The sequence below is a fragment of the Coturnix japonica genome, chromosome 5 (assembly GCF_054131305.1).
Source record: "Coturnix japonica strain WE chromosome 5, WE-NBRP24, whole genome shotgun sequence".
NCBI classification, from domain to species: Eukaryota; Metazoa; Chordata; class Aves; order Galliformes; family Phasianidae; genus Coturnix; species Coturnix japonica.
Window position 1 is genome coordinate 40,689,523 of NC_140667.1, and position 13,979 is coordinate 40,703,501.

The 13,979-nt window shown below is 34.2% G+C and overlaps 1 protein-coding gene across 1 annotated transcript in view; it reads right to left on the bottom strand.

Moving 5' to 3' along the window:
- Nucleotides 1–12,197, bottom strand: part of LOC146760774 (uncharacterized) — a 69,672-nt gene extending 57,475 nt beyond the window's left edge. Inside the window, exon 1 of the mRNA XM_085549826.1 lies at nt 11,371–12,197. Within this exon, the coding sequence (XP_085405952.1) occupies nt 11,371–11,472 (102 nt within the window). The 5' untranslated portion in view covers nt 11,473–12,197. The remainder of the gene's footprint in view (nt 1–11,370) is intronic.
- Between the last annotated feature and the right edge of the window lie 1,782 nt (nt 12,198–13,979).

Genomic DNA, 13,979 nt, shown 5'->3' on the forward strand with positions numbered 1-13,979 from the left:
GCTGTTGACTTCCCTAACAGTATCAAGAGCTGAGGGCTGTAGTCATGGGGAGCCCTGATGCCAAACACCATTCCTAAAATTTTCACTATTTCTTGCTCAAATTGTTTCAAATTCTAGGTCCCTTCACTTTTCTTTTTTTTTTTTTTTTTAAATTATTCATTTATTTTTAACTTATTTTCTCATCAATCAGTATTTTGATAAAGTGTGTATTTGGGAGGTCAGAAGCATGTAAATTGGAATTGTGAAGAAATCTTTAAACAATACAAGCTTATAGCTGTTCAGTGAAACAGTCTAAAGAAAGATCTGGAAATACATCTTCCTGTCCTTGCCCCTAGAAGATTGAGCCTCTTGTTCATCTTTTCATTTGATCATATTTAGTTCTGCCTCATGCAAACCTCCTAGTACCATCTAGTACACTAGATAAGTGTTTTTCTTATAATCATCTTGGAGAATTGGGAATAGATTCGTCTTTTCTTACAAATAAAACCAGATGGGTCAGATGGGGGTTGATCCACCCAGATCTGAATACCCACACCTTTTCTAATCACCTTCAACTGCCCTTTCCATTGTGGAGACAAGTGTTTGCACAGTGTGATTAAATTCTTTGTTGATGTGATTCATTCTTGTATGAACAGGTGAATCATACAAGTGATTCCCTGAGAATCATAATTTTTTTCCCTAATAATTTTAAAGAGACTTGAAGATACATAACTCCAAAGAAGCTATGTGCCATGCAGATGTCTACAACCATCTCTACATTCCACTGACTAAAAACAAACTCAGTGAATCTATAAACTGTCAAACATGGATTTTTCTGTTCTGTGTTGAACTTAATGTCTGTTGGATCATCTAGAAATAAGTTTTATGCTTCACTCATTGATTCTGGAGTGCTTATTAACAGAAACAGTAACTAATGTACAATTTAGTGGAAAGTGTGCTCAAGCATTTTGACATGCCCTTTATTGTTTACTAAAACTTTTATTCAATGGAAATTTTTTTTTTTTTTTCAATAAAATTGTCCTGAACTTTCTACTTCAAGTTAATTCTGTTTCTCACTAGATTTCCACTCCTAACAAACTATTCCACTGCCAGATAGAGTCTGAAATCCAGCAGAACCAACAGCTTTGAAATCTTAAAAATTCTGGAATCTAATAGAAGTGGCTGGGAATTTTCCAATGAAAATGTTTGAAGATATATATTAAGGAACATACTGGTTTCTCTCAGTTTCCATCTGTTCCAAGTTTTATTTTAATTTTCCCTCTAAGATTCCTTTCCAACATTTTTCCTGTTATCTCTTTGGCTTTCAACAACCTTCTCTGGTCTTTTTCATTCAGAGAAACATATGGTCACACAATAAAACAAATATGCATTTTACTTTTGCATTTTAAGTCCTGGAAAATTCCCCAGTACACATAGATCAGATCTTTCTGTGGCCTTGTCAAGCTGGTCCATGATTTGAGTAACAGCTTCCGTTGTATCAGTCATTATATAAAAATTTACATAGATGTTTCTTTATTTGGGAAAAGGAAGACTGTTATGTTTGCCAGCTTCATTTTCTTCTTTCTGTTTTAATGTCATCCAAATTAAAGAATGTTAGGAACACGTGCCCTCAAAGCATTTTCCTTTTAAAGATTCATTTTTATTTTTTATTTTTACCCCCTTTTTCATTACCCTCTCTAAAATGGCTTTTTTTTTCCTTTCTACCAGCTAGCTTATTAACTTAACCAAACTTTTATCCAAACTACTGGGGAAAAATAACCATAAATTTCTAAACTTTTCTTCTATAAATATCAAAATGTTACCCTGACTCAAAATCCACCCAGGCAGCTTAGTGTAGCAGATTTTACTTTTCCCTTCAGTAAACTTTTTGAATATGTATCCTGTACAATTTCTTGATAAAAGGCATTCAGCCAATCCAATATCCTCTGGAAAATGCCTGCTTTACTTCAAAATACATTGTCCCTTGGAATTAAGAAGCTGCAACTTCCTGAAAAAATCCTTTTCCTTTTGCAAAGACCTGATGTGAAGTGCTTGCAATTATGCACTCCTTTTCTATAGAGAATAGTGAAATAGGAAAAGTCTAGCTTCTGGAATTAGACATATCACTGTTATTGGCATAAATCTTCAAGCTTAAGTGAGGGTGAGGGAAGAGGGGTAAATTTCACTATGTAACTAATTCAGGTATTGGAGTCCAAATATTACTAGCCTACCAGAATTAACCCAGATATAGTTCACTTGAGTGATTTGTAAGGTTAAAAGTAAGAAATTAAATTCTAAACAGATTTAATAAGGCTGTGCTTGTTTGTAATCAATAGAAACAAATAAGTCTGCAAAGAGGCTAAAATTAATTGAATTTCAAAAACGCAAAAATTATGTTACAAGTTACAAGATTACCCGACAAACATTTTTAATGAGTACTGAATGTGAGAAGTCATGGAAGAAAATGGTATTTTTAATACAAAGTTCTGTTTCACTTTGGAAATTGTACTATCAGAGCATCAGTTGAAAAAAAAAAAAAAAGCCACTCATTATACAAAGACCATATTTTAATGCAATCTGAGATTGTATGTTTAGAGCATGCTGAAATAACTAGCCTTTTCCCTCTCAGTCCACAAATTTGAGATGTCTAGAAAGTAAACTTACCAAAGGAGTTAAAATTACAGAATTAATTGAATTGCTAATTCAAAATTAGCCTTTAGCCTTTTGATCTCACAGATCCTTTTTATGGGCAAAGAATGTACCACAAAATGTCTTGCTGTCAGAAGGGAAGAAGTAGGAATTACCCAAGAAGGAGGCAATCACTGTTCTTTTTTTATTGGATGGCACCAAGTTTTTATGTTCTGTTAGTGTGATATAGTAGCATGGATTGCAGTATGTGTGTGTGAGGCAGCACTCGGACACATTAGCAATGCACTGACAGAAACGACTGTAATCTGGTGTATACTACATTTAGGTAATATTGCTAAACCTTTGTCCTTGATACAGGAATTCCACCTGAAACAGTCATATTCATGCTGTAAACAAACTTTGTTCTTACCTGAACAGTCAAAGTTTGTCACACAAAGATATCTGTAACTCCCAAAAAGGACCAGAGTTTGTATTCTGTCAGTTTTTGTGATCCAACTCGGGTCAATGGTGTTCAGATGTTAAAGAACTGGGACACAGCTTGTATTCTAAGGAATAATACTTTGTAAGTATTCTTCCCACTTCTGGCAGAGTGACTCTCAAAATGTTCATCATTATAAAAGTCACACAATCTGCTCTTAATCTTCAGTGGTGTGTTACAGATGTCACCACTCTGTTGAGCTTCTTAGTTTAGGATTTTTGTGGTTGGAAGCAACTTTGCTACTTTTTTTTTCTTTTTTTTTTTCCCACATGTTGATGTTAAGCCAGGAATTCAGACCACGCTCTACTGTGTTCAAAATGCTTTGCAAGTTCTCAGACTACTACTTCGACATCAGAAGATAAATATCAGAAACCTGCAGATCAGAGTCCTGCCTTGAATTTGATGTCTCTCTGATTATTCATAGTATCCATGAGACTCATCTTGATACAAGAAACAAGTGTCCATACTCATGTAGAAAAAGAATGGATAGTTTGGATAATAATAATTTAAAAAAAACCAAAAACCACAATCATAAATGAAAGCCAGTGTGGCTTATGTAAACTGTGTTTCTGAGAGCTAAATATGAAAAATCACATTTACATGACACAAGAAAAAATTCATTTTTGTATCCTTGTTCATCTGTCTTCAAGTCTCTGACTTCAGTGACTTCTCTGACTTCAATATGGAATATGGATCTTTAATACAGCTAGCAGATACCACAATCATTTCTTGTTTATTTTACACTGATCTTTTAAATGTGTTTTAATATTTCAAGAAAGATTTTGTCTTTTTTGTGATCTTTAAAAACAGTGAACCTATGGTTACAAATGTTCTAGTGCTAAACATAGCTGAAGAATTTTTTATATAACTGAAGAATTTTTTTATTACCCTAAACATTACATTTTCATCATTTATAACCAAATCCTTATTATCTTTTTTCACTTATTCCTTTTTTACTTCCACTACAGAAAACGTGATCTTTTTCTTTCTGAGGGATTAACTTTAAAATCAAGTGCTCAAGTTGGCTTATTAATACTAATGTAAATACTCACTAAGTAATGGAAGAATAAAACATTAACCCCTTCTCATTTCTCTCAGCGAGCTCAGCTACCTTAATTTTGTGTTATTATCCTGAATTCTTGAGCTGTTTTGATTCTTATCATCCAGTGACTTGTTACATTTAACCTTTTCTGATTCACCTAGTGCTGAATTCCATTTATTTCATTTATGGTAATACCTACACCAAGATTTAAACTGATGCAGCACCCTAAGTCAATGACTATTTTTGGTATTTCTTTATTCTATATTTATAGAAACTTAAAACAAACAGTGTAAATTTACAGAAGTGAAAGAAGCACAGAAAAGCTACATGACAGATAAAGAGAGTACAGATCCAAATAAAATTTTAGAATAATTGATTGCTCCTCTTGAAATATGATATTATTGTAGGAAGTGGAATCTTAAATCACTTTAGAAATTTTTAGAGTTAAATAAATTTTAGAAATTTACTTAGTACTGTAACAAAACAGGAATAAAATTCACACATGAAGATATATATGCACACACACTATCATCTGTTAATAAACCAAGCATTACCCACAGAGATGAAGCTGTGACTGTAATCAATGAACAGTGAATACCACATAATAAAATATGTGTCTATTATCAAAATGCATCCTCTAAATATATAATTAATTGTGAAATTCAAATAAACAGGCCTGTCCAAACTCCATGCAGAGAGAAAACTGAATCTGTTTGTTTGAACCCTTAACTTTTTGAGCTTTTTATAACTGCATTCACAGAATCCTTAACTGCTTTGAACTCCATAAGGTAAATACTGCTCATGCTTATCCTTTCTTTTTTGTTTTTTTTTCCTGAAGTATTACACTGAAAATCTGAGAGCTAGATAGATATTTCAAGTTTTATGGGGGATGGAAAGACAGAAAAGTGTGATGAAGGGAAGTAGGGAGAGATAAGAAGCAAGAAAAGGAACAGCAGGGAAGTGGAGAGGGGAGACGGGAAGGAGAGAAATTAGAGTGGTTGAAAAACCATAAAGCTCTTTGGTTGAAGTATGCAGTCTCTCTCCATGTGCAACAAGCTGGACCGTGCCAGCATAACCACCTTGCATGTCTTGGTGCAAGTACCTTACCTTCTACTTCCTTAGACCAGTCTTGATATGCCAAAATGTAGATTATGCATAAATAATCCAGGAGAAGATGCAGATCGCTAGACTGGCCTGTCACTAGTCTGTATCTGTACACTGTTAATAAGCAACTATAAGCAGCAGCTCTTTAGACACTATGCACTTATGTTTTGAAGTACAAATGAGAAAAAAATAAGAAAGTTAACACATAAATAAAAGATTTTACAACATGTAATAGAACGTGTTTTCAAAGAGCATTCTACCCTTCAGTTGATAAATACTGGTAGTCCAGTTCAACTCATAGTTACAAAACTCAGGGGAGGTCTAATTTTGCTTGAGTTTTACTGTCACAAGCTGTGAGCATGCTGTACCGCCAGGATACAAGAAAAGCCAGACTTTCTGAGTATTTCTTGATGAAGATGACCCCATAGGACACTGTGATTAATAATTTCTCTGTGGTCCAGTAACAGAAATGCTCATCAACGATATAGAGGACAGTTTTAATTACTTACCCATATGGATATTTAATAATGAATACCTATTTATATCTCATGGAGCAATTCCAATGGGTACATTGCCAATCCAGAGTAACAAAGGAGTCAGAGCACTTTGAAGCATAAGACTGAAATTCCTGTCTGAGCCTTGGGTTTCTTTAGGCAGTAAAGTGACTGAACCTTACTATTTGAATGTCCTATTTGTTCACAGGAATTATAAATTCTTCTGTGGCACATAATATACAATAATCTTGTCTTAACAAAAAAATATCATATTTGCTGAAATTTAGGAAGTTAATGTGTTGTTTTAGAAAATGACTAGGCCATTTCATTATGACAGTAAAATAATCTATTTTCCTGCACTGCCAATCATGTTTCTTAAAATTTCTCTTTAAACAGATCTTTGGGGAAAAAATAAAAAATTAAAAAAAAAAAAAATATACTTCCTGATATGCACTCAAGTGTGTGTTTGTTTTCCTTAAGGAACAGGAGGAGATTCAGCATTTGGAGCTGAGAATAAGTAGAAGCATTGCAGTGCTTACAAACTGACATTGGATTAACACTTACTAGATTGCACTATACTTTAACACTTCATACTACACTTGTTTTAAGATGAAAACGAGCTTATTACCCCAGAAACATATCTAATTTCCTATGATTTATGGTTAAAGGATGGAGACGAACGGAAGCTACTGCAAGAGGAAACATTAAGAGAAGCTTTTCCTGTCAAGGTGTATATACAACTGTTCAGATCAGGCTCTTCAAAATTAGAAAAGATTTCCCCCAGTGTTTTAAGCATTTTTTTTCCTGCCATTTGACAGTCTTTCTGTCTTTCATTAATGATAGTTAAATTTGTTTTTCAATTGATCACAGATCAGGGCCTCATTTTGATGCTGACCTCAACATTCTGTGAATTTCAAACTCACTTAAAAGTTAAAAAAAAGTATATTCCCAAAGTAGACCCTGTACAAAACCACTCCTGCATTAAACATTCGGGGTTCATATCACTGAAATTTATTGTCATGTTTGGGATAATTGCTTCAACTATTTCACTTTGTCAGTAATTATATGTCTGATAAAGAATGAACACAGATCTTTTAACTAGTGAAAACATTTAGGGAACTATCTGTTTAGTCTAGAGAGGGCATCTGACAGCCTTTGGTGGTGTATATGGGAAGGATTTAGGTTTTTTTTTTTTTGTTTGTTTGTTTTTGTAAGCATTGGCATTTCTGCAGAATGTTAAGCATAGATTTTATGGTGTGGCTATTTTTATATTTAAACTAGTTGTTTGCTAATTCTAAGTCATACAGCATGCCTGATGGCTGTTCCCAAAATATGTTAATTCCTGTTTTCATGGTGACATCCTACATACTTTGCTCCAAAAGTAATGCTTTTTGTTTATTTCCATGGAAAATACAACAGTTACGAAGAAACATGATCACTGTCTTACACAGCAAATTCTCAGCTACAAAACACCATATTTCAACATAGTAACTACCAGAGTAACCAAGTGCTTGATTTATTTTTGCACGTTATAAATTTATTTTTCTCTTCTTGGAAATGCCTTGCAATCACAAATTCATAAAGTATGTCTCTGGGTGTCTCTAGTCCAAATACGAGATAAATAAAAAGTGACTTGGGGTTTTATTTAGCAGCGTCTTTAAAACCTCAAATAAAGAGGTTTTACACAACCTTTCTGAGCAACCTGTTATCTAGACATTATTGATACAAGAACTGCTATTTCTGTAACCTAGATTGCACTCCAGGCTGCTCAGCAATCCCCAGTTACTAAGAACAGCAACTACACATCATTCTGCAAACAGAGAAGTCAGTCTCATCACCATGCCTAAAATGCAAGAAAGATTTGCCTTGGAAAAATGTCGCCCCACCTTCAGGTTGATGATTAATGGGAGTTCACAACATGGCTTAGATGCACACAAAACTGAGTTGAAGTAGAAAGTAATAATGCTAAAAAAGTTATGAAATTTGTGAGTCTTATCTGTTATCAACAAAACAGAAACAATAAAACAACAAGTTAACAAATAAAGTATTAATTTCACATGAGGTAACTCTAAGGAAAAAGAAAATTTGTTTCCCCAGAAGTTTAAGAGCCACCGTTTTCCTCTCCTCTCCTCTCCTCTCCTCTCCTCTCCTCTCCTCTCCTCTCCTCTCCTCTCCTCTCCTCTCCTCTCCTCTCCTCTCCTCTCCTCTCCTCTCCTCTCCTCTCCTCTCCTCTCCTCTCCTCTCCTCTCCTCTCCTCTCCTCTCCTCTCCTCTCCTCTCCTCTCCTCTCCTCTCCTCTCCTCTCCTCTCCTCTCCTCTCCTCTCCTCTCCTCCTTTTTTCCCCTCCAGGAAGATGGGAGATATATTTAATAGATAATTCAGCTAGACAACTGATACACTTTTTAAAGGCTAAACAATCCTCAAAAATTTAATCTGTATTAACTTTCTATATAGAATCTATTTATTTTTTTATGAGCTCTTTCCACCAACTAGTTTGAGATTATTACAACTTCTGTGGTTGAATTTAATTAGTTGTCAACTACATTCTATTAGCAGCACATGAAAGCAATGCGACTGTCATGAATAATTTCTATTAAGTAATTTAATGCTTCTTCATACTCATATAGTGATGTCTAGAATCTCATGTTGCCTGTATAATCTGATTATTTTGAGTTGCCAGAAGGATGTATGAAATTTTCTTATCTTTGAAATATTGATTAGTATATCTCTTCCAGATGTAAACTCATACAAAAAAAAAAAAGAATAGGACCACTCACCATAAACGTATTTTTGTTTTGGATACACTTTAAAGACAATGAATAGCATTATTACATATGAAAGAGCACATGGTGCTGAGGTCTGTTCGTACACGTGCAATAAAACCCTCTATTTTATTCATGAGGAGGTAAAAGCGTAGATGCTAGTGAGTGTAAACTGTCAAACTAAACGTTCAAGCTTTGACTATCTGCATCAGCTAAGCAGCTGCCCCCTGAGGTCTGTGCTTACTTGTGTCACCAAAAGTATATTCTTGACCAAATTTGCCAGTTCCTTAAAGTCAATCTGCAAATGATTCAATTTCAGGTCACAGAAAGTTTAATCATTTGCAGAAAAGATTTTAAGAACCTGGCTTGCTACAAAAATGTTCAAACAGCTATTTTTAAAAATGTCATTCCCGTGTATGGACAATGATGTAACATTTGAAGAATTCACTCAGCCACAGCTTAAAGAAAAGATAGTGACCACATGAGGAGGAGAAGGAAACACGGGCCACTCCCTTCTATCTCAGGCAGCCAGCTACAAACATTCAAAGGGACCACAAACTGAAAGAAAAACTGTGCTATATTGCCATCTTTCCCATTGCCAGGATTTACGAGACTACAAGAGGCTTAAGTCAGAGAAGGGTCAAGCAGCTCTCTGTCTAGTCATGGTCTTTTTCATTTATCCCTCCCAAGTATCAGCTCCAGGCAAGACTCTTCTAACCCATCTCTAATTAATAGTTCACCTAATCTTCTTGTAATACTACTAATTGTTTTTAAAAGAAAAAAAAAATAAAATAAAAAACAGGTGATTTAATCAACATTGCTAACAGGAGAAGCTTTGTTCTCAGTAGTATTATGTACTTTGACACAAGGAGAACTTAGGCAACTATGTCCCAATTGCTTTGTTTCCATGTAATTTAACAGCAAGACATTATTTTCTCATAAGAGGTGCTTTGAATTTTTACTGCTAATGAATAAATTAACTAAAAAGGTTAATCTGCCTACATGTTTATGAAACATTATGCAAATTGCTCTAAAAAGGTTTAATGATAATTGAAAGCAATTGAAAACCACAGTGCATTTCACTCAATTTTAACTTTTATTTTAAGTACACAAATTGTACACATTTAAAATTTTACATTTTAGAACGGTGAGAGATCACTATCTAATCTTAAAATTACCTTATAAATTTTCAGTTTGTCATGTTTCCAAAGTAATGGGGATTCAATCAAAATTTGACTAATGAATAGGGAATGAGTGTGGTTTAATATTTTAATCACTAAACCAATAAAATTGATTAACTCACAGTAAACAAACTGACAAAATGCTTGTTGCATCAGGTTTGTACAAAAAGGGTCTGAGATTTGGTACGTTACCCTAGAGAGATGAATTCTGTAGCTGTGGTACACATACCAAATTCAAGGTTTAAGTCTTGAATGAGAGGACAGTTTTTAGCACTTAAGTAAATAACTCACATTCCATAGGTCTGTTCCGAAGTCAGCAAGAACATATCTAACAGATCTAGTGCTCAAATCTAATACATAGAAATGTGATCCTGAGAAGTACAAAGTCCCAAATTCTGCCTTTATTAGCATCCCGTACTTGGATGAAAAATAATGCAAGGCTGGGGGAAAAGGGAGGAACAAAAACAGTCAATTTGGTCCTACAGTTGTTTATAAAAGAATTCTATGGAAGATATGGGAGTATTTACATGAGGATTTTCATGCAAAAAATTGAGGACAATGGAGACTGCCTTCTAACTGTAACATGGAATAGTCTTTTGGCTTTGGAAATATATATTTGAAGGCAACTGGCTTACATTAATTTCATTTCTGTGCTACCTCTTTAAGAATATTTTTTAAACAATCCAGATAATGTTATGAGGAGGAATACACATTACTAAAATACAATAATAATATTACCTTTGAAATCAATGGTTGATTTGCACATCAGATTAAATTTTTTGGGCATTTATATAGACATTTATGTTTTAACTAAAATATTGACTTTTTGTCTGCCTATTATCACACACCCCAAAGATTTTTTCTCACTTTCTGCAAATATCTTAAGTAAATAATGAGAATATCCTAAATTCTTTTGTTTTCTAATATCTTTTTTTCCTTTTTTTTTTTTTTTCCCCCCAGTAAATAAAAAGTATTTTTGTATCTATTTCTGAAAGATCAAATATTTAATCCCTTCCAAATTGCATTTTAAAAATCCTGGTGTTCTTGCATCCAGTTCTCTGGTGTGTTGACTCTCATAACCGTACCTCACTGGCAGGTTTTTTTCTGATTTCTCCCATAATTTTTTTCAGGAATATTTTATATACTTTGCTTCTTCTACTTGAGTAGGTTTTATAAATCATTGGTATTTCTCTGATTCCTCCCACTTCTAGTTATAAACATAAATCTCCTATCCTTTACCCTCAGCTAGGTTCTTTTGTTCTGTTTTTATAATGATTTCCTGGCAATTCCAAAATAATTTTGATCATAGCAATGTGATTACAAACAAAAAGGATCAAAATGTTCCAAAGGAGATCATGACAATGCATCATGTATTGTTAGAAATACTTCCCTTTAATTATTTAAGTTGCTCACCTATTTTATTGCATAAAATTTGTACAGACAAACAAACTGTGAACAAGTGATCTCGAAACCAAGAAGTGATTCCTATTTCCAACCAGAATAAAAATAGCTCCCTCCATTTCCCACACTGTAACCAGCTGATTAGTCTGTGAAGAAAAACTAGAGAAGATTTAGAAATATTCAGAGTTCTAATCTCTTTCTGTGGCAAGTTGTAAGGATTATTGTCTCACTTCCCATCATAGTAACAGGTACATACTTTACCCAAGAAGACAGATACTTACCCAAGAGACAGAAGACAGAATTAAGTTCCCAGCTTCTCGTAAGGGTAAGCCCCCAGAAGCAATCTTTGCTACATAGGCCTTCACTTTTGGGATATTAATCATCACAGAATAATTTTACTCATTGTATTTACATCATTTTCTACTTCTGTTGATGTCAGAGAAATACCATATCAGAAAACTTTCTTTCAGCAATTCTTTTCAGGAGAATTGGCCAAATGCTCCCATTTCCACATAAGTGCAAAGAATAGCCAAATATTTCTACAGAGAAAACAAACTACAGAACAACAGTCTACCTTATTTGCTGCATGTAGTCTAGAGCATAGAGGAAACTGCTGCTTTGTCATTCCTTTTACATTCCATTACAATTGTCTGGTAATCCAGAAGAAAAATATTCCCCTGCTTTCAAATCATGAGAATGATTTGTAGTTTGTGGCTTGTCCTTCATCATGTTGCAGCTGGCGCAACACACTGACCTCCATGCTTTTGCAACAGCCAACTGTATCATTAGTCATTTCTGTAGTGATGTAGCCCAAGAAGCAGTTGAAGGATTTTAAAGGCAGTACTGCTTAGACCATGTGGATTGTTTTCCCTCCACTGCATGCTTCAAAAGTGAGAGGGGACATTGCTATGTCCCACCTGAAGACCTGGACAGATGACCACATGAACCCACACATTTGAGGTGAAGAGCAAGGAGAGCTGAGAGTCTATTAGATACATCTGAAACATAGAATGAAGTGGTGACCATTCGACTGACAGTTGTTCCTCAAATGTTTCTATTCACACAGGAGTAAAAAGAGACAACTAACAGAAATTGGTGGAGAGGACAGTTATACAATCATAAAAAGATAGCATATACACTGAAATTTGAATAACTGTGAAATGAAATATGTACTTCCTTGTACTTGGAAGAATTTATTTTAAATAACTGAAGCTCTGTTAAAAATAATTATTATAGTAATAATTATAAAACTTAGAAGCAGAGAAAATGCAACTTATTTTGTATATACATTAAAAAAAAAAAAAAAGTGCTTTGAATGTTTTGCTTTTCCTTAGACCTGAAAAATTTTATGCCAAGTGGTGCACAGGGAAAATGTTTTACCTGGTGCTATAATGGGAGCCCTGGTAGATTTAACACAGTATTCCAGTGTTTGCCTCAATTAGATATCATTTCTGTGATTATTGGACACATTTCAGACTGTCTTGATCAACAAGCCCTTTTAATCTCTCATTGCTCACATAGTTACTCAGAACAATATTATTGCAGAATGGTTTAACAGTATCCAGACAGAACACATTAGCAAGGCCAAAACTCTAGATATTTAAGTACAAATGATTTATATTTTTATAGGGATTAGCAAAGTAATTTGTATAAAATAATAATCAGCTATGGTTCAAACTTTGTTTCCAGCTTTGAATTTGGCCAGATAAGTTTCCAATACTATTTTTAATTTTTCTCCCAGTTGGTTCATTCTCTCACAAGTATCTATAACTCTCACAAGTCTCTTCATAACTTCAGTGGGATATTGCTTGGAAATGGAGTGGATATTAACTGACTAGAAGTAAAAATACCCTACAAAGAGAATATCAATAAACATCTTGTGAACATAAATTAAATCTTCATATATATTTTCTCTTGTTTATAAATAAATATACTCAGTTATAAAGTAGCGATATTCCCTGGTTTGGGCTGGGATAGAGTAAATTTTCTTCCTAGTAGCTGTTATTGTGTTATCTTTTGGATTTAGGTTGAGAACAATGTTGATAACATGCTGTTTTGGCTGTTGTAGAGAAGTGCTAAAAAATATCTAAAAAACTGTTAAATAAAAATACTTGTAAGTTGCTGTACAGTACCCAGTTCCCAAGTTCAATTAATTTCTAAAGGCCTGAACAGTGTAAAGAGACAATTACCAGACAGTTCTCACCTGACTGGGCTCTAGATGGTGGGTAAGATAACACATAAATTGCTTAATTATACTAGTAACCACAAGTCAAATTTCTATTACTGAATTTGGAGCATACAAGTGTCTCACAGCTATTGTCATTGAACACGTCTTCTGGTGTCAGTGTCTGTCTTTTGTATAGCAGTTCTACATCCAGAGCCCTCCCACGGAAGTGGGAAGGTATTTTCTTCTGTGATTCCCCTCAGAGTGGATATATCCAGCCTTCCTGAAGAAGTCTTAGATGAACAAAGAGTTCTAGCTTACATATCTGAGGGATTTGAATTAGCTATTGTAGTAATAGACATAGAGGCAAAACTTCATTCAGATCCAGGAAACAAACTGCTTGGACTGTATAGTACTCAAAGTCTATTGAATGTGGAACAGAGAATATTGTCCACATTCTATGAAATGATTTTATTTTCCCTTTGGCATTCAAACCCTGAAAATGAAGTTTCTCTTCTCATACATTCCTGTTGCTGTTATTGTAGAGTCAGCTTTCACAGGGGTAATGGAAAGACCTGTAACAGTTTGAAAATAAACAATAATAAAAAACAGTCATGGCACAGGGGTATAACTCTAAAGAATATATTTTATAGATAAACAATGGATGGAATTTAAATCAGATTTTAGTATTCAATTAGGCATCTTCAAACATCAGATACGTAATCA